Source organism: Curcuma longa, chromosome 1 (assembly GCF_044706935.1).
Source record: "Curcuma longa cultivar G26 ecotype Majalengka, Jawa Barat chromosome 1, ITB_CL_G26_1.1, whole genome shotgun sequence".
In the NCBI taxonomy this organism is placed as follows: Eukaryota; Viridiplantae; Streptophyta; class Magnoliopsida; order Zingiberales; family Zingiberaceae; genus Curcuma; species Curcuma longa.
Genome location: NC_133861.1, coordinates 6344423 through 6366384, shown reverse-complemented (window position 1 = coordinate 6366384; position 21962 = coordinate 6344423). Strand labels below are relative to the sequence as shown.

The 21962-nt window shown below is 37.2% G+C and overlaps 2 protein-coding genes and 2 pseudogenes across 2 annotated transcripts; all 4 read left to right on the top strand.

Annotated features, from left to right (window-relative positions):
- The first annotated feature begins 879 nt into the window (after positions 1 to 879).
- LOC141845844 ((3S,6E)-nerolidol synthase 1-like) lies at positions 880 to 3391 on the top strand (annotated as a pseudogene).
- A 339-nt stretch (positions 3392 to 3730) lies between these two features.
- Positions 3731 to 16923, top strand: LOC141823202 (cytochrome P450 CYP94D108-like; annotated as a pseudogene).
- On the top strand, positions 6724 to 8357 carry LOC141845853 ((3S,6E)-nerolidol synthase 1-like). Its single transcript, XM_074733858.1, has 5 exons — positions 6724 to 6812; positions 7233 to 7451; positions 7541 to 7679; positions 7757 to 7990; positions 8067 to 8357. The coding sequence occupies exons 1-5, from the start codon at positions 6757 to 6759 to the stop codon at positions 8355 to 8357; spliced, it is 939 nt and encodes a 312-aa protein (XP_074589959.1). The 5' UTR covers positions 6724 to 6756.
- Positions 16924 to 19218: 2295 nt separating the features above from the next.
- LOC141814183 ((3S,6E)-nerolidol synthase 1-like) lies at positions 19219 to 21757 on the top strand. Its single transcript, XM_074702138.1, has 7 exons — positions 19219 to 19362; positions 19441 to 19708; positions 19790 to 20156; positions 20627 to 20845; positions 20935 to 21073; positions 21157 to 21390; positions 21467 to 21757. Exons 1-7 carry the CDS (start codon positions 19219 to 19221, stop codon positions 21755 to 21757), a joined length of 1662 nt encoding a protein of 553 aa, XP_074558239.1.
- Positions 21758 to 21962: the final 205 nt, after the last annotated feature.

Sequence of the window (21962 nt, the reverse complement as noted above, 5' to 3'; positions counted from 1 at the left end):
AACAGATCCATCATTTTGACAAATTAAGAAATTTTAAATTTAACTCAATTTAAGACGGATTATAGATTAGACAGACTAACCTATAACCTATAGACCTACTAAAAATAATATATATATATATATAATTAAAATTTTTATATTTGGAATTAAGCAGATTAGGTATATATTAAGTCCACAAGTCCATATAAAAATATAAAAAATATATATAATATTAAAAATTTTAAATTTAATTGCAGATTAGATTAGGTTAGTTCCATGAGCTCATTAAATTTTTTATTTTTATTTTAAATTAAAAAAAAATCACAATCCCGCGCGGTCAATCCAAATCCAACGGTGGCCAAGACAGATGATCAATCCAACTGACACATTTTAAAATGGTAATAAAATATTAAAAATTATTTAAACAGACAGACCTGCGTAACGGACATAAAACCTCTCTTTGGCATGCACGGACCTAAAACCTCTTTTGGCCTGCACTAAACACTAAGAAGACCTGTAATAACCGAAGAAAATGACTTCTTAGAAGAAAAGTCATATTTTCTAAAGAACAAGATTCTGCTGAAAATTTATTCGGTGGATTATGATTTATTAAATTTTTTTAGCCTAATTCAAACATTAAAAAAATTAAAAAAACGTGAAACATTCCTAACATGAAGAATAGCCACTTATGTACAGACGTACAGCAGCTGCATTATACCAGACTGACAAGCAAGTTGGCAGTGGGGCCGTCGGTATCCATCTCCATTAATTGGTGCAGATGCACAAGCACGTAGAGAAACCGGCCATCGTTCCACTGCGCTCTATAAATTTCTGGCTCCCGCTCTGCTTATCAAACACAGCGATACGATCAGCAATCCAGTCCGACAGAGCCAGAGCAAGATGTTGGCGCAGTGCTCCTCCTTCTACCCCAAGTTTCTGGCTTCTCTCCACATCAACAACACCAACCCTAGCACTACTCACATCGCGAGGCCGCTTCAGTTGCAGAAGCAACGAATCATGAAGTCCGACATCTACGAAGATCAAGTGAGTGGCCAGTACTCAAGCTAATTCTCATATTAATTGGTTCGTGGCCTGCTGGTTTAATTCTGTGCATACATGCAGTTGGAGAGTTTGTGCCTGAGGCACAGCGACCGGCTGAGCCAAGTGAGGAGGATGTTCGACCAGACAAGAGGAGAAAAGGAGACCCTGCTGTTCGTAGACTCCCTTCAAAAGCTCGCCATCGACTACCATTTCGAAGAAGAGATTCAAGCCAAGATGCACTCTTTATACGACCAGCGACTCACCATCTCCAATGGCGAACCCAGCAGCATCGTGGAAGTGGCCCTTTTGTTTCGGTTACTGAGACAAGCTCGATACCCCATATCGACAGGTAATCGAGGTTTATGTTGTTGTTGTATTTCGTGGTGAAATATAATGGGTTTATTAATTATATTCCTTCTTCTCTATCTCTTTAGATGTGCTGCACAGGTTCCATGATGGTAGAGGAGAGTTCATGGCATCTCTCAGCAAGGAGATGAATGGACTGATGAGTCTATTTGAAGCATCGAATCTGAATACTGGTGGGGAATTAATACTCTACAGAGCCAATGAATTCAGTAGCCATCACCTCAGGTCCTACATGGCATCTTTGGGGCCAGAGTTTGCAGTGGCTATTGAACAGAGTGCTGGAGGCTCCATCTCATATGACCTTGCAGAGGTTCAGAGCCAGGCAATATCTCGATAGTCACAACCTTCTGCCACAATTTGAATGTTCGAGAATTGGGGGAGATGGATTTCACCATGCTCCAGTCACAGCATCAAAAGGAACTAAAAGAAGTCACAAGGTATAATTTTAGTTTTGGCTAATTTTTGTTAGGGCTGTGAATGAGTCAAGCTCAATCAAAGTTTGTGATGTTTAAATTTGTTTAATAAGATAATTGGACCAAATTAAGTTAAACTTAAAATGAACCAAACCATTAAAAAAGTTATTCAACTTTGATTTGATTTTTTTTCAAAAAAAAATGAACTTGGTTCAAATTTTACTTGAACTTGATTTGAAATTTTTATATTTTTAAGTTTATTTAACTATATATATGTGTGTGTGTTCAAGCTTGTTTATATAGCTTAATGAGTTTTTAAAGTTTATTTATTTAATGACTTTATGTTGAACACCAAGTTTGCTCACAAACGTTTGATTCATTTAAAGCCCTAATTATTATTTCATTGATTTATTGTTTGATTATATACGTATATGTATATAGTTGGTGGAAGAAGTCAGGGTTGGGCCAAGAGCTAAAGTTTGCTCGAGATCAATCCTTGAAGTGGTTCACTTGGACAATGACATGCCTGCCAAACCCAAAATTTTCAAGTTATAGGGTTGTTCTCTCGAAGATCATCGCATTTGTTTATCTTCTTGATGATATTTTTGATGTGGAAGGATCGATGGACGATCTCCATCTCTTTGTACAAGCCATCGAAAGGTACTTAATCATATTTATTTCATCAACTAATGGGATTGAATTTTTATTTAGAGTAAGCTAGATAATTATTAATGACTTTTATGGCCATTGCAGATGGGATTACTCTTCAATGGATTCACTTCCCAACTACATGAGGGCATGCTTCAAGGCATTAAATAACACAATCAATGAGATTGCCGAGATTGTGCTCAAGGAACATGGATGGAATCCAATTGAATATCTAAAGAAATCAGTATGAATTGTTGTTTTATTTTTTTGTAAAATATTTTATCTTAGTGTTTGTATTATTTGGTTAAAAGTTGATTTGATTTTGTTTTGCAGTGGATACAATTAAGCAATGCATTTTTAGTGGAAGCAAAATGGTTGTCAAAAGATCAAGTGCCTACAATGGATGACTACATGAAGATTGCCACAATTACTTGTGGTGTTCCCGCTGCCTTAATGCACATGTATTTTCTCTTAGGGCATCGTGCGAAGGATGATTTCTGCGAAGATCTCCCGAGCCTTATATCTTGTCCTGCGAGAATTCTTCGTCTTTGGGATGACTTGGGAAGTGCAAAGGTAGATAGTTTTCTAATTTTCATGATTATATACGTACTAATGGGAGGATAATTAATGAATTTATCGTGTATTATAATTAGGACGAAAAACAAAATGGGAGGGATGGCTCGTTGTTGGTATGCATGATGAAGGAGAACCCACACTGGTCGTTGGAAATTGCAAAGGCAAAAGTGATGCAAATGATAGATGAAGCATGGGAGGAGCTCAACAAGGAAAGCTTCGGTTCATCGACCTCAACGTTCTCTCAAGATTTTGTGAGGGCTTGTTTGAACAGCGCCAGGATGGTGAGGGTGATGTACAACTACAACCAAGAGCATAACCTCCCCATGCTTAAGGAGTATATAAACTTATTATTGTTTAAACAAATTTAAACACCTCATATATATCTAAAATGTTCAAGGTTAGTAGTTAATGCTAGCTATTAGAAATTCATTATGTATCGTATAAATGTTCCCCTTCGTTTTGTTTGATCAATCGAATGATGTTCTAATATGTCAATTATATTAAATCTTAGCATGTGACTATGTTAATTTGGGGTTTGGGGGTTAATTTGATGAATTAAAGTTGACAATAATTATTTAAAGAAGCGTCACATGAACTTGCCATTTGCTATTAAATCAGTCATATAATATTATTATCCTCGTCAGCGATCCTGTTCTGCAGATCCATCACCGGCGATCTCCAGTCAGCTGCTCATTGCGAAATTGGCCATGGAGATCTCACTCGTCTCCCTCTTCTCCTCCTTCCTTTTCCCCACCTTCCTTCTCTTCTTCTTCTTCCTCTTCCTCTTCAAGCGATGTTCCAGTACTCCTACTCCGCCCAACTACGCGCCTCTCAAGCGATACCCTGTCGTCGGTAACATTCCCTATCTCATCAAGAACAGCCATCGCATACTCGACTGGTCCGCCCAACTCATACCCCTGTCCCCCACCGACACCGTTACCGTCGCGCCCTTCGTCTTCACCGCCAACCCCGCTAACGTCGAGCACGTCTCCAAGACCCGCTTCGCCAACTACCACAAGCCGGAGCCCATCATCGCCGCCATCAGCGATTGCCTTGGCCGCGGCCTCGCCACCACGAATGGTGCAGAGTGGCGGCTCCACCGCAAGGCTGCCACGAACGAGTTCAGCACCGCCTCGCTCCGCGCCTTCACTTATGGAAGCGCCTGCCACACGCTCACCACCCAGCTGCTTCCTCTGCTTTTAAGGGTTAGCCGGAGCGGAGAGGTGCTGGATCTCACCGATGTGCTCGAGCGCTTCGCCTTCGACCACACGTGCAGCCTCGTGTTCGGCGACGACGCCGGGTGCCTCGGCGGCGAGGGGGCTGCGAGGGGGATCGGTTCTTCTGCGCGTTTGAGACCGCTGCGCGCCTCTGCGTCGAGCGCGCGAAGCAGCCGTTTACTCCCGCGTGGAGGATCAATATTCCGGCTAAATGCCGCTGAGAGTCAAGCCATCAATCAACGAATCGTCTGACGTGAGCGATCCTATGTCTGAGGCAGGCTAAGGATCTCTTGAACGGAACACCGTCGAGAAAGTTCTGCACACACTCTCCAAAGAGGTTAGTATGGTGGCCCGGGGAATCCTGGTAAGCCACTCCGACGCTCAAGTTAAGGTTCCGAAAAGGAATGAGAAAGTAAGAATTAGCAAGAGTAGTAGTGAGAGAGTTTTTTCAGACCCACCTCCTGCATGGTGGTGAGTTATTCCATTTATAACCGACCTCGAGGTTCCTTGTGTGAAATTGGTCGTCCTATATTGCAGGCCCGTACACAACTACCTCTGCGACCTCCATTCTGTCCCTTCTATTTCTAGCTATGGGGGACGTGTAGAGGAAGCTTGAGCCTAATGCTTTATACCTTCCTTCTGGTAATGCGTGCAGACGAGGAGAGGAGGTTAAAAGAAGAGGTCACGTACAACGACTTAATGAGCCTTTAATGCGACGGCGCGACGGGGACGGATGTCGAGGGGAACCATACCCACGCTACTAGCTGGTGTCCTCCTCGGACAGCGACGACGCCTGTGTCCAGCGTCAAGGAATTACGGCTAAAATCATAGCTTAGCCGGACGGAGGCGGAGTGGTTGTGTCACGACCCAGGAGGCCGCCCAAAAATTTAGCAACATCTCCCCAGTATCCATGACAATTTCCTGAATAAAAATAGAAATACTGAGCCACATGCGGCTGAAATAAGGACTACACGTCCTTTAACACATCACACAAATGCACAACATCAAAATAAAATTGAAAATCCACATAGCAGAAACATCGTAAAGCCAAGAAAAGCGAATAACCCAAAACCTAGTAAACCTTCGGGTGTGAGATGGAAGCAGCCGGCCAATCTCCAAGCTCCAAGTACCTATCTGCTACCTGAGGAGACAGAAAAACCCCAGGGTCTGGGTGGTGAGTATCAGATATACTAAGTGGGTAAATCTTTTATAGTAATACTGTTTATATTTGTAATTATTTTTTTATAATTATTTTTTTATTTATTTAGCATTTTATTAGAGTTGCAAGTTAATCATTCATATATTTGTAGTAATACTGTTTATTTTTTTTAACAGGTTTTCTAAAAAAATTTCAGAAAAAAAGTAAATCTTTACATATTTAGTTTAATTTATAGATTTAAGTTTTAATTTTAAGCATGATACTTTCTTTTTATCATATTTTTTTTGCAGGAGAAGAAAAGATAGCGACGGAGAAGGCAGTAGAGTCTCCGGAGAGCACCGACCACGATAATTTGATTATATCTTTTCTTCATATTCAGACTTTGTTATATTGGTATTTTGTATGGATTTGATAGATTAGTTTGTAGACACTTTGTATGGATATTTTGTACGGATTGTGCATCATTTTGATGCTAGAATGATATGAATTGTATATATCAATGTTATGGATTGATATTATGTATGGATTGATATTATGTTATGGATTGACGTGATGTATAAATTGATGTATAAATGAATGTTGTTGGTATATGGATATTTGTTATTGATGTATGTTGATATTTGTATGTGACAGGTAAAATGTATTTTGTGAATCGATCCATTCGGATCGATATTTGTATGTATCTATGAAATAACCAAGAAATGAATAGAATCTGTAGGAAAAAATTAAATTTTGCGATGAATTTTACAACGAAAATTACTTTCGTTGCAAATTGCCAACGGATTTTGCGACAAAAATGTGTTCGTCGCAATTCTATCGTAATCTACTATTTATCAAAATTCTGCAATGAAAAATGGTAGTCGTCGCAAAAGTCGTTGCAAATTGGCAACGAACTGCTGTTCGTTGCCAATTTGCAACGAACCTGTTCGTTGCAAATTTGCAATGAATCCTGTTCGTTGCAAATTTGCAACGAACTCGTCGCCAATTGGCGACGAATTCTGTTCGTTGCAAATTTGCAACGAACTGCTAGTTCGTCGCCAATTGGCGACGAATTCTGTTCGTTGCAAATTTGCAACGAACTGTCGTCGCCAATTTGCAACGAACATTGTTCGTTGCAAATTGGCAACGAAATTTGCGACGAATCCAGATTTTTGTTGCAGAAATTTACGACGAAAAAAAAAATTCGTTGCTAATATTTGCGACGAGTTATTCGCAACGAATTTATATTTGTTGCAAAATTCGTTGCAAAAAATTTTGCAACGAATTCTTTTACAAAATTCAAAATTCTTGCAGAACCAATTTTTTTTGTAGTGGTCACAACTTCTATCACAATTTGAATGTTCGAGAATTGGGAGAGATGGATTTCACCATGCTCCAGTCACTGCATCAAAAGGAACTAAAGGAAGTCACACGGTATAATTTTAGTTTTGGCTAATTTTTGTTAGGGCTATAAATGAGTCAAGCTCAATCAAACTTTGTGATGTTTAAATTTATTTGATAAGATAATCAAATCAAATTAATTAGTTGAATTTAAAATGAATCAAGACATTAAAAAGTTACTCAACCTTGATTTGATTTTTTTAAAGAGTTTTAGCTTGGTTCAAATTTTACTTGAACTTGATTTGAAATTTTTATATTTTTAAGTTTATTTAACTATATATATGTGTGTGTGTGTGTTCAAACTTTTTTATATAGCTTAATGAGTTTTTAAAGTTTATTTATTTAATGACTTTATGTTGAACACCAAGTTTGCTCACAAACGTTTGATTCATTTAAAGCCCTAATTATTATTTCATTGATTTATTGTTTGATTATATACGTATATGTATATAGTTGGTGGAAGAAGTCAGGGTTGGGCCAAGAGCTAGGGTTTGCTCGGGATCAATCCTTGAAGTGGTTCACTTGGACAATGACATGCCTACCAAACCCAAAATTTTCAAGTTATAGGGTTGTTCTCTCGAAGATCATCGCATTTGTTTATCTTCTAGATGATATTTTTGATGTGGAAGGATCGATGGACGATCTCCATGTCTTTGTACAGGCCATCGAAAGGTACCTAGTCATGTTTATTTCACCAACTAATAGGATCAAAATTTTATTTAGAGTGAGATAATTGTTAATGACTTTTATGGCCATAGCAGATGGGATCACTCTTCAATGAATTCACTTCCCAACTACATGAGGGCATGCTTCACGGCATTAAATAACACTATCAATGAGATTACCGAGATTGTGCTCAAGGAACATGGATGGAATCCAATTGAATATCTAAAGAAATCAGTATGAATTGTTATTTTTTTTAGTAAATATATCTTAGTGTTTGTATTATTTGATTAAAAAGTAACTTTGTTTTGTAGTGGATACAATTAAGCAATGCATTTTTAGTGGAAGCAAAATGGTTGTCAAAAGACCAAGTGCCTACAATGGATGACTACATGAAGATTGCCACAATTACTTGTGGTGTCCCTGCTGCCTTAATGCACATGTATTTTCTATTAGGGCATAAGGATGATCTTTGTGAAGATCTTCCAAGTCTTATATCTTGTCCTGCGATAATTCTTCGTCTTTGGGATGACTTGGGAAGTGCAAAGGTAGATAGTTTTCTAATTTTCATGATTATATACCTACTAATGAGATTATAATAAATTTATCGTGTGTGATAATTAGGATGAAAAACAAAATGGGAGGGATGGCTCATTGTTGGTTTGCATGATGAAGGAGAACCCACACTGGTCGTTGGAAGTTGCAAAGAGAAAAGTGATGCAAATGATAGATGAAGCATGGGAGGAGCTCAACAAGGAAAGCTTCGGTTCATCGATCTCAACGTTCTCTCAAGATTTTGTGAGGGCTTGTTTGAATAGTGCCAGGATGGTGAGGGTGATGTACGACTACAATGAAGAGCATAACCTCCCCATGCTTAAGGAGTATATAAACTTATTATTGTTTAAACAAATTTAAACACCTCATATATATCTAAAATGTTCAAGGTTAGTCCTTAATGCTAGCTATTAAAAATTCATTATGTATTGTATAAATGTTCCCCTTCGTTTTGTTTGGTCAATCGAATGATGTTCCAATATGTCAATTATATATCACATTAATTTCATGATAGTTCGAACTAGTTAAGACCCGTGCGAGCTTCAAGGGGTGAATAACTCCAATCGTTTCTCCTTGAATGAGGACTCGTCATTTGAATGTGTAGCGAAAATATTGACTCAAACTTGACGTCACATGCATAACTCTGAGATTTACTTGGTATCATCTCTTAAGGCAACTAATCCAAGGCTACTCTTAGTGATCTCCCTCCACTAGAATCTTCTTCTTTTTGGATTACTTTCAGAGGCGGAGAAGCTTCTTACAATCTTGTTCTTACAAGAACACAACAAGAAAAATAAATACAAAAGCAAATGAAAGTAAAACAAATTTTACAAATAAAATCTTTACTTTTGAAGTTTTCTTGTTGCTTTGGATAACTTCTTGATGGTTGAAAATACAGTATCACTTCACCTCTAATTCCTCAAGATCCGACACCTTCAAATCTCCACGAAACCCCCTTTTTTAGGTTGCTTTCGGGTTGATTTCCATCTGACAATCAATTAATTATCATCACCAATCGATTGTCATTGAATCCGACCATTTAAACCTATAGAACAATTCATTTTCTTTTACCTGACCAATCGATTGGTAAGTCATGCCTATCAATTGCTTGCTTCCAGCTAAACTAGTCAATTGATTTTGAAGCATTCTATTCACTACTACAACATCACCAATTGATTGTTGAAAGCCACCAATCGATTGGTTACAGTAGCAAAAATACTATAGTAGAAAATCTTGAACCCAACACTTTAGCAATCCCTAAAGGTACTATAGCAGCCTTAAAGTAACTATAGCAACCACTAAAGTTACTGAGTAATCCTAATTTTTAGAGTTTAGGGTTTGCAGTGAACCCTAAATACTATAGCAACCCTAACTACTATAGCAACAACCTTAATTACTGTAGCAAACTCTAAAAACATCTTAAATCTCATTTTTGAAGTTTAGAGTCAATTGGTCGATCAATACATCAAATCAATTGACTAATACTTATTTTTCAATCTTACCAAGGATGAATTTTCATCTTGTCTAGTATTTGATTGACCTCAACTTACTAGGACTTTCTTTGATCAACATACGGTCAACCTTGACCTATCGAGAATTCTTGTTGCCTAATATCCGGTCAACCTTGACCTATCGAGACTTCATCATTACATAATATCCAATCAACCTTAACCAATTGAAACTTCGTTATTGTTTAACATTCGATCAACCTTGACCTTCTAGAATTTCCATCATTACCAAGTGTTCGGTCCTCTTCATGACACACTTGGACTTCATTTCTCATGTCAAGTGTTTTATCCTTCATGAACCACTTGGACTTTACTTCTTATGCCAAATGTCTAGTCTTTAATGACCCACTTGGACTTTCCTTCTCATGCCAACTCTTTGTTGGATTTTTGACTGTCAAGTGTCCGGTCAACCGTGACCCACTTGAACTTATCATCTTCTTCCTGTGCTCTTTTAATCACTAGGTGTCTAGTCAACTATGACTCACCTAAACTTTTCTCACCTCATGCCAACGTCACACTAGACATTCGATATTGTCAAATATCTAGTCAATCTTGACCTACTTCATGTCTCACTTTACCACCTACATATTACTCAAACATCGAAATCCAACTCAAGTCAACTCGAGCTTGGTCAACCCGGTCAACCTTAACCAAAAGTCTATTGCACTAACAATATCCTCTTTTTTATGTTTGATAATATATTTAAGTTAGGCTAACTCATTAGACCAACATCCTACTTCTCATGCCAATGAAGATTTCCTAATTTGAACCCTTCATTCTCCCCCTTTGGCACATATCAAAAGCCTTATTCCAAAAATTTATTCTTCTTATCCAATCCAATCTACACAAATGAAGGCTAACTACCTTACATTTCATCCAATGCTTAAATTAGAGTACACATGCAATCCTTTAATCATCACTCGTTCTAAAAATTTTCAAATCTCCCCTTTTATATCCAACTCATGCCTTTAAGGTGAACCTCCCCCTCAAAGAATGCTCCAACTTCTATCATTGCATCAACAATGATTTAATGTTCATAAACCTTTAGAAAGTTTCAAAATCTAAGTTATGAGGTTAAAAATTCATCCTTGAATCAAATCTCTTCCTTAACATCCCTTTCTCATTTTCATCAAGAAAATTACCTTTAAATGTTTATCCAAGCATATCAGAGAGTTAGAGATAGTTAAGATACCTAGAAGTGAGCTTAAATGACTTAAATAAATCTATTTTAGTAAAAAATATATATATAGTTACCAATTGATAGGTTCTTGATAATAGTTGATTGATACTTTAAAAATACATTTTTAATTTTTAGATTGAATTTCAAAAATACATAAGTAATTCTATAATTTTTTTAAAAATCATAAAATTTCATACGGGCATTGCTTATGTAAAATATTATCAGGGGAAAATAGTTTTCTATGAAAATACATCTTATTTTTAAAAATAGTACAAAGTTAAAAACCATTAAAATTTTTAATATTTCACTCTAACTTAGTATCAATCTAATCAATAGTGATTTCTATCTACAAATAAACTTGACTAAGATATTTCAAAATGATTTTGAAATGGTTTTAAAATATAATTTTCAACCATGATCTATAAGTTAAATGCACATGACTTGCACATTAATTTTCCCCATGATTAGTTAACATTTGATTTATTTGTTTGAATGAAACTTAGCTCAATTAAATGCACAAAATCAGCATATTGAGTTTTGCTCATCATTCTTACATCTCACTTATGTCTAATGTGTCTCAACACACAAGTTATCCTATGGTCTTTGTGAGATATGAAATTGATTTTGCCTAAAACTAAAAGATTATGCATCTCTATCTAGGTATTCTAATTGATCATCTTACCTAAGATGTCAACTAATGTCATTTGTCCTTAATTATAAGGATTTAAAATTTATGCATGAGAATTAATATGGCATACATCAAAAATATATTTTTTAAAATAGAATCTATTATCCTTAAATAATGCATGTATAATATGACATGTCTTAATTTTCATGGTAAGATGTAAGAAATAATGACCGGACATATGATAATACACACATAACATGATAATTGTAGCACAAAGTAAATACCTAGATTTTTTTATCTAAGTGTCATCATCTAATCATTATGTCAAATACATAATTTGACATAAGTGGCTCTATCTCCCTCGAATGTGCTAAAAACCCACACTTGGCAACTTTATGATTATATTCTATTTATGTCAATTTTGATCAATCCCAAAACTTTAATTTTCATTGGCACACTAGAAATCTTCTAAGATAAGATTTCAAAACTTCATTCTCAAGATATCACAATATCTTGAAAATATCCTAAAATGTCACCTTCATCATGGTTGTGTTAACTACCTTTCAATTAGGGTTAATACACTCTATGCTAATCTAGTGTGAAGAGATCATACTCTTAGAAATCTAATATATATTGGAGCTCCTTGGTGCATAAGGTACTTACTAGGGATAACTTCCATAGATTCCTTCCCAATGACTTTCTTAGGCTTTTTAAAATCTTAGTCATGCTAATCTCCTCAAGGTCAATACTAGGGGTAACTTTCCTTGTAACCTTGACTTAACTCCTAAACCTAGGGTTAATTCCATAACTATATAGAACTCTATGATATGAAGTCATGCTTTCTTAGACTTAGGTTTGTATCCAAAACCTTTCTTGTCCTTAAATGATTCTTGCCCACCTAATCCTAGATTTTTCTTTTTGGGCCTTTAACTTCATTTGTCATCTTTCTTAGGTTTTTTAATTTATCAAGTCTTGACCTCAAGACTTTGATTTTCTTTCTCTAAATCATTAATTCTTAACTTTTCATGATTTTCTTAGATATTTACTTTTTAGGCATGTGTCTAATTTTCTTAGAATTCTTGCCTAGAGTATTTTTCTACCTTTCTATCCTTAGATGAGGTAGTTCTAGCATGATACAATGTAAAATTATTCTTAGAATTATCATGCTTCCTGTTTTCATGATAATAAACTCTAAATTCATAAAACTTATGTTTGGAATGTATTTTATCATGATGTGAAGGAATAACAATATTAAATGATACATTTGAAACTCCCTCTAAGTTTGAGCTTCCTCCCTTACTTTTATTTTAATGCCTCCCCGTTGAACATTGATTCCTATAATGTCCTCTTTGATTACACAAAAAGCCACAATGTGCTCCTTACCCTTCCGTATTATAGATTCGACCTCCTTTGATTTTTTTTCTTCTCCTTAAGTACCATAGTAGGTGCCTTCTTCTTGGTCAATCTTGGACACTTGCTCTTATAGTGTTTTTTTTTTCTCCACACTCAAAACAAATAATGTGATCTTTATTTTTATGAATTGAGCTTGCTTCACATTCATGAGCTTGACTTTGAATGCTTGTTAAGGTGGCACGAACTTCCTCCTCCTCGGCTCCAGATGTTGAGGGTTTCTCTTGTTCCGGTGCCAATGAGCTCTCCCCCTCAATCCTTGAGGCGAATACTTCTTCGTCTTCCCTCTTGGATGTTGAGCACCTCTCGACCTCCGAGTCATCGTACTCTAGTGTCAACGAAACTCCTTCCTTGGACTCGTCTTCACTTTGTATCGAAAATGAGTCTTCATAGAGCTTGGCCAACTTGCTCCATAGCTCTTTAACATCTTGGTATTTACCTAACTTACATAAGATATTATTAGGCACCAAATTAATCAAAATCTTGATTTCCTTATCATGAGCTTCAGATCTCTTGACTTGCTCCTCGATCCATTTGCTCTTTCGAAGAGGTTTTTCCCTTTTTTTTCTTTAGGTGCTTAAAATCCTTCCATTAGAGCAAATCATTGGTCTATGTCTATCATAAGGAAAATTTTCATCATTGCCTTCCATGGAGCAAACCTAATCCAAAAGGAGGTGGAATACTATCTGAGTCCATCTTTGAAATCCATTCGACCTCTTCAAAATCTGAAGTTTTATCTTCTACCTCTAGCTTGTGCTCTGATGGAGGCTAATCCGATGAAGAGCGACCTCACCCCGATATCACTTGTTAGAACTCATGCGAGCTAGAGGAGATGAATAGCAACGATCCCTTCTCGTCTTGAATGAGGGCTCGTTGTTTGAATTCACAACAGAAACTTTGACTCAAACTTGATGCCCATGCACAACTCCGAGATTTATTTGATATTCGCCTATTAAGGCGACTAATCCAAGATCTACTCCTCTAGCGATCTCTCTCCACTAGAATCTTCTCTTTTTTGGATACCTTTCGAAAGAAGAGAAATCTCTTACAACCTTATTCTTACAAGAAAACAACAAGAAAGACAAATACAAAAGCAAATAAAAGTAAAATAAACTTTACATATGAAATATTTGTTTTGGAAACTTGCTTATTGATTTGAATAGCCTCTTAATGGTTGGAAATGCAGCAACACTTTGCCTCTAACCCCTGCACCTTCGAATCTCCACAAAATCTCCTTTTCTAGGATTGCTTTCGGGCTAATTTTCTCTTGGCAATCAATTGATTACCATCATTATCGATTGTCATCAAATCCGACCATTTAAATCTGTAGAATGGGTCTTTTTTACCTAACCAATTGATTGGTAAGTCACATTAATTGATTGCTTGTTTCGTGTTGAATTGGTCAATCGATTTTGAAGTATTCTGTTCGCTGCTACAGGGCCACCAATCGATTGCTGGAAGCTACGAATCGATTGACTATGGTAGCAAAGTACTGTAGTAGAAAATCTTAAACTCGGTTACTATAACACCAAAATTACTATAGCAACCCCTAAAGTTATTATAGCAACCCCTAAAGTTATTGTGCAACCCTAATTTTCAAGGTTTAGGGTTTGCAACAAACCCTAGATACTATAGCAATCCTAACTACTATAGTAGAAACTCTAATTACTATAAAACACCTTAAACTCTAATTTTGGGATTTATAGTCCATCGGTCGATCAATATACCCAATCAATCAGCTAATACTCATGTTTCAACCTTACTAAGGTTGAATTCTCATCTTGCCTAGTATGCGGTTGATCTCAACCTAACAGGACTTTCTTTGCTCAGCATCCAATCAACATTAACCTGCCGAGAGTTCCCATTGTCTAGCATCCGGTTAACCTTGACTTGTCAGGACTTTATCATTGTCTGACATCCGATCAACCTTGACATGTTGGGACTTCATCATTGCTTGACATCCGATCAACCTTGACCTGTCGAGGCTTCCTTATTGCCTAGCATTCGATCAACCTTGACTTACCAGGACTTCCATCATCACCAAGTGTCTGATCCTCTTCATGACCCACTTGGACTTCGTTTCTTATGCTAAGTGTCTGATCCTTCATAACCCACTTGTACTTCATTTTTCATGTCAAGTGTCTGGTCCTCAATGACCCACTTGGACTTCCCTTCTCATGTCAACTCCCTGGTAGACTTCTGACAGCCAAGTGTTGAATCAACCATGATCCACTTGGACTTATCATCTTCGTGCCAATTTCCTATGGTCTTCCAATCACTATATGCATGGTCAACCGTGATCCACCTGGATTTTTCTCACCTCATGCCAACGCCACGCTGGCATTATAATGGCATTATTAAGTATCCAGTCAACCTTGACCTACTTAACGTCTCACTTTACCACCTACGTATTGCTCAAAAATCGAAATCGAACTCAAGTCAACTCGAGTTTGGTCAACCTGATCAATCTTGACCAGAGGTTGATTGCACTAAGACGAACTAGTTAAGTTGGTTGGTTATACCTAAAATCTAAGTCTAATTTTGACTCTACAAAACTAATTAAGCCATAAATTCACCCAATTAAATCATATAGTTGGTATAATTAATCACAATTAAGATTCAGCCTTAACTTAATTAGAGACACGGTGCCCCCAGGGCATAGTTGAGTTGGTTACGATGGAGTAGACTTGCTGAAGTGGGCAATAGTCGAATTTCGACGAAGCCGAGCAATGCCCTCCTAACCAACTGCAGCTTCTCGATTTACCTCCTCACAGATGGTCGTGGGACCAACCGTGTGAGGCCGCTGGGATGGCAGATTCCACCTTTTACTGAAGAGACACGGTCAAGATTTAATTAATACTTGATCGATTGATATGACCATTAGACATGATCCAATGTAGTTGGTTTCGTGAATATGATCTAGAATCTAATGCAATCTAACATGGCCCTATTTTCAACTTAAGATTAACTTAATTAAGGACCCAATGTTCACACGACCAAGGCAATATAATTAATGCAATCAAATGCTAGCTCATGACTTGATTAATATGGTCCAATATGGACTTGAATTAATGACACATGCAACAAGTGAAAAGAAGATTCACCAAACCGAAAGACAAAGGAATCTTGATGATCCATGATAAATTTCTTAAATATGGTATGACAGTAATTTAGCTTCATATTAAAAGTGGGCAAGAGATCATTGATAACTTTCCCATATGAAGAAGTCACTCAATCATCATGATTTATCTCCCTTCAAATCACTATAGATCCGATATTAAGGGACACTTGGAATGAACGTTATCACCTTTGCATTCCACTAATCCATCACCAATGATCTCCTGCAGCTGCTCATTGCAAAACTGGCCATGGAGATCTCACTCGTGTCCCTCTTCAACTCCTTCCTTTTCCCCACCTTCCTTCTCTTCTTCTTCTTCTTCTTCTTCTTCTTCTTCTTCTTCAAGCGATGTTCCAGTACTCCTACTCCACCCAACTACAAGCCTCTCAAGGGATACCTTATCATCAGTACCATTCCCTATCTCATCAAGAACAGCTATCGCATACTCGACTGGTCCGCCCAACTCATACCCTTCTCCCCCACCAGCACCATTACCATCACTTCCTTCATCTTCACCGCCGACCCCGCTAAAGTCGAGAACGTCACCAAGACCCGCTTCACCAACTACCACAAGCCAGAGTCCATCATCGCCGCCATCAGTGATTGCCTTGGTCGTGGCCTCGCCACCACGAATGGTGCAAAGTGGTGGCTCTACCGCAAGGCTGCCACGAACGAGTTCAGCACAGCCTCGCTCCGCGCCTTCACTTATGGAAGCGCCTACCACATGCTCACCGCCCAACTGCTTCCTCTGCTTTTAAGAAATGGCTCCGCAAGGGGCCTGCGAGGGGGATTAGTTCTTCTGCACGTTCAAGACCACCGCGCGCCTCTATGTCAAGCGCATGAAGCAGCCATTTACTCTCGTGTTGAGGATCAAGAAATGGCTCTGTGTCCGATCGAAACGGCACTTGAGGGAGGCAATGGAGATCGCCCATGCGTATGTCAATCGCCGAATGTGTCGTCAGCCCGCCACAACCTTGAGCAACGGGCGTGATGACCACATATCTCGTTTCACGACCGACGGCCACTCGGAGGAGTTTGTCCGGCTAGACAACTTGTCATCCAGATTTATTGGCTTGCACTAATTGAATCATCTAACCTAATTCTCCCATTAACTCACTCCATTTTTAGATTTTTTTTATAACTTCTCAACCCGTGGGCCAACTCAAGTCTACCACTAGTCGACCCACTTGAACTTACAAATCTACAATCCACGCAGGATTGGTCAGTTTGGGCTCGCTTTTAAATGAGTTGATAAAATTTCCACCCAACCTACTTCATTATTTGATGGGGCAGGCTAACTTAAATTGACTAACGGACCCAACTTAAATTGACAGTTCTATCTAGCCTGCTCAATATTATTCCCTAATCTAACTACACTATCTAACCTTGCCAACTTGCCCAATTGCCTAACCCTTCTAATCCAATCTAAATGTTTAGTTGGATTGGAGTGTTTGACTCGCTTGATCAAATCAAATCATTTGGCTTGACTCATCCCGCCAAATCGTCTGACTCAATTGGCCCATCTCCATTATCCAACCTAACTTATTCTCCCGAATTGATAGGATCGCTTCATCGAATAATCAAGTGGATCAGTAGTCAACCTTATTGGTATAACTAACTAAATTAGTCTTTCTAAATTGATTAATTTGCATGAATAAAAAAATGTTGCTAAACATTTAAGTTAAATTATAATTTTTATTACATTAAATATTATAAGATTTATTAAAAAAATAATTTAAATAACTTGAATATATAATTTAAGAGCTGTCAAATGGATCAAATTATAGCGGGACGGGTAAATCCGTCGTATGGCAGGGCAGGACCAACTGGCCCACCAATTTGGTGAATTGAAAAATCTCTAATTCAACCCAATTCAAAATGGATTGTGAGTTAAACAAATCAATTACGGGTGTGTCAAAAATTAAAAAATATGAAAAATATTGAAAATTTTTAAGTTGGATTATAGTGTAAATAGGTTAAATTGAAATTTTTTAATTTGGATTGTGATTTAGATAGATCAAAATCACTAGTTAGTTAATTAGTTTTCTATTTTAACTGACGGCTCTAATAATTCCATCATGTCAAATTGAAATAAATAATGAATAAGGATGGAAATTTAAATGCATGATTCACGTGATTCAAAAAGCCTAACGCGGATTCATCCACATTCAAAGTATTCAAATTAACATGCTCATTTAAATCAGTCAAATTGACCAAACAGTCTAGATCAACTAGTTTGACCGGACATCAACTTGACCACTTTAATTAGTCCAATCCAGTCATTTGACGTCCATTAGCTTAACTAGCCTATTAGTTGAATTAATTCGACCAGATGAATCAAACCATTTAGCCAGCCCAACCCTCCCCTAGCTAATTTAATTAATCCGACCCACCATTAGCTCATCAATTGCTTAGCTCGCTTAACCCGATCCCATTGATTAGCTCCTCTAACTAGTGTGGTCAAATGGATTGACGGAGCAGGCCAATCTATCATATGATGACGGGACTAATAAATCTGTCAGACCGACTAAGAAATTTCAAATTCAACCTAACTCAAGACGGATTACAGATTAAATAACGGACCAACTTATGGACCTATTAAAAATTATATATGTATATATATAAGGTTCATTTTTACGTTTGAATTGCAAATTAGATGGGTTAACCCCATAAGTTCACTAAAAAATAAAATATATACATATATAATATTAAAATTTCAAATTAAATTATGGATTATATGGGTTAAGTCCACGAGCCCATTAAAATTTTTATTTTTATTTTAAATTAAAAAAATTCACAATTCCCGATCAACCGAAATCCAGTGGAAGCTAAGATAAGTCAATCTACTTGCATGCACTTTAAAATAAATTAATAACTTAGTAGTCTAATTCATTTAAATTATTTAAACAGACGGACTACCTAAAACCTCTCTTTGGCATGCACGGACCTAAAACCTCTTTGGCCTGCACTAAACACTAATAAATAAGACTTGTAATAACCGAAGAAAATGACTTCTTAAAGAAAAGTCATATTTTTTAAAGAACGAGATTCTGCTGAAAATTTATTCGGTCGATCATGATTTCTTAATTTTTTTTAGCCTAATTCAAACATTAAAAAAATTTAAAAAAACGTGAAACATTCCTAACATGAAGAATAGCAACTTATGTACAGACGTACAGGGGCTGCATTATACCAGACTGAGAAGCAACTTGGCAGTGGGGCCGTCGGTCTCCATCTCCGGATCCATTGGTGCAGATGCACAAGCACGTAGAGAAACCGGCCATCGTTCCACAGCGCTCTATAAATTTCTGGCTCCTGCTCTGCTTATCAAACACAGCGATACGATCAGCAATCCAGTCCGACAGAGCCAGAGCAAGATGTTGGCCCAGTGCTCCTCCTCCTACCCCAAGTTTCTGGCTTCTCTCCACATCAACAACCCCAACCCTAGCACTACTCACATCGCGAGGCCGCTTCAGTTGCAGAAGCAACGAATCATGAAGTCCAACATCTATGAAGATCAAGTGAGTGGCCAGTACTCAAGCTAATTCTCATATTAATTGGTTCGTGGCCTGCTGGTTTAATTCTGTGCATACATGCAGCTGGAGAGTTTGTGCCTGAGGCACAGCGACCGGCTCAGCCAAGTGAGGAGGATGTTCGACCAGACAAGAGGAGAAAAGGAGACCTTGCTGTTCGTAGACTCCCTTCAAAAGCTCGCCATCGACTACCATTTCGAAGAAGAGATTCAAGCCAAGATGCACTCTTTATACGACCAGCGACTCACCATCTCCAATGGCGAACCCAGCAGCATCGTGGAAGTGGCCCTTTTGTTTCGGTTACTGAGACAAGCTCGATACCCCGTATCGACAGGTAATCGAGGTTTATGTTGTTGTTGTATTTCATGGTGAAATATGATGGATTTTATTAATTCCTTCTTCTCTATCTCTTTAGATGTGCTGCACAGGTTCCATGATGGTAGAGGAGAGTTCATGGCATCTCTCAGCAAGGAGATGAATGGACTGATGAGTCTATTTGAGGCATCGAATCTGAATACTGGTGGGGAGTTCATACTCTACAGAGCCAATGAATTCAGTAGCCGTCACCTCAGGTCCTACATGGCATCTTTGGGGCCAGAGTTTGCAGTGGCTATTGATCAGGTGCTGGAGGCTCCATCTCATATGACCTTGCAGAGGTTCAGAGCCAGGCAATATCTCGATAGTCACAACCTCTATCACAATTTGAATGTTCGAGAATTGGGAGAGATGGATTTCACCATGCTCCAGTCACTGCATCAAAAGGAACTAAAAGAAGTCACACGGTATAATTTTAGTTTTGGCTAATTTTTGTTAGGGCTATAAATGAGTCCAGCTCAATCAAACTATATGATGATGTTTAAATTTATTTGATAAAATAATCGAACCAAATTAAATTGAACTTAAAATGAATCGAGACATTAAAAAGTTATTCAACCTTGATTTGATTTTTTTTTAAGAGTTTTAGCTTGGTTCAAATTTTACTTGAACTTAATTTGAAATTTTTATATTTTTACATTTATTTATTTATATATATTTTATATATTATTTAATATATATATATATATATATATATATATGTGTATGTGTGTGTGTTCAAGCTTGTTTATATAGCTTAATGAGTTTTTAAAGTTTATTTATTTAATGACTTTATGTTGAACACCAAATTTGCTTACAAACGTTTGATTCATTTAAAGTCCTAATTATTATTTGATTGATTTATTATTTGATTAATTATATATGTATGTGAATATAGTTGGTGGAAGAAGTCAGGGTTGGGCCAAGAGCTAAAGTTTGCTCGGGATCAATCCTTGAAGTGGTTCACTTGGACAATGACATGCCTGCCAAACCCAAAATTTTCAAGTTATAGGGTTGTTCTCTCGAAGATCATCGCATTTGTTTATCTTCTTGATGATATTTTTGATGTGGAAGGATCGATGGACGATCTCCATCTCTTTGTACAGGCCATCGAAAGGTACCTAATCATGTTTATTTCATCAACTAATGGGATTGAATTTTTATTTAGAGTGAGATAATTGTTAATGACTTTTATGGCTATTGCAGATGGGATCACTCTTCAATGAATTCACTTCCCAACTACATGAGGGCATGCTTCATGGCATTAAATAACACTATCAATGAGATTGCCGAGATTGTGCTCAAGGAACATGGATGGAATCCAATCGAATATCTAAAGAAATCAGTATGAATTGTTATTTTTTTTTTGTAAATATATTTTATCTTAGTGTTTGTATTATTTGATTAAAAATTAACTTTGTTTTGTAGTGGATACAATTAAGCAATGCATTTTTAGTGGAAGCAAAATGGTTGTCAAAAGACCAAGTGCCTACAATGGATGACTACATGAAGATTGCCACAATTACTTGTGGTGTTCCTGCTGCCTTAATGCACATGTATTTTCTATTAGGGCATAAGGATGATCTTTGTGAAGATCTTCCAAGTCTTATATCTTGTCCTGCGATAATTCTTCGTCTTTGGGATGACTTGGGAAGTGCAAAGGTAGATAGTTTTCTAATTTTCATGATTATATACCTACTAATGAGAGGATAATGAATTTATCGTGTGTGATAATTAGGATGAAAAACAAAATGGGAGGGATGGCTCGTTGTTGGTTTGCATGATGAAGGAGAACCCACACTGGTCGTTGGAAGTTGCAAAGAGAAAAGTGATGCAAATGATAGATGAAGCATGGGAGGAGCTCAACAAGGAAAGCTTCGGTTCATCAACCTCAATGTTCTCTCAAGATTTTGTGAGGGCTTGTTTGAATAGTGCCAGGATGGTGAGGGTGATGTACGACTACAACGAAGAGCATAACCTCCCCATGCTTAAGGAGTATATAAACTTATTATTGTTTAAACAAATTTAAACACCTCATATATATCTAAAATGTTCAAGGTTAGTACTTAATGCTAGCTATTAAAAATTCATTATGTATTGTATAAATGTTCCCCTTCATTTTGTTTGGTCAATCGAATGATGTTCCAATATGTCAATTATATTAAATCTTAGCATGTGACTATGTTAATTTGGGGTTTGGGGGAATTAATTTGATGGATTAAAGATGACAATAA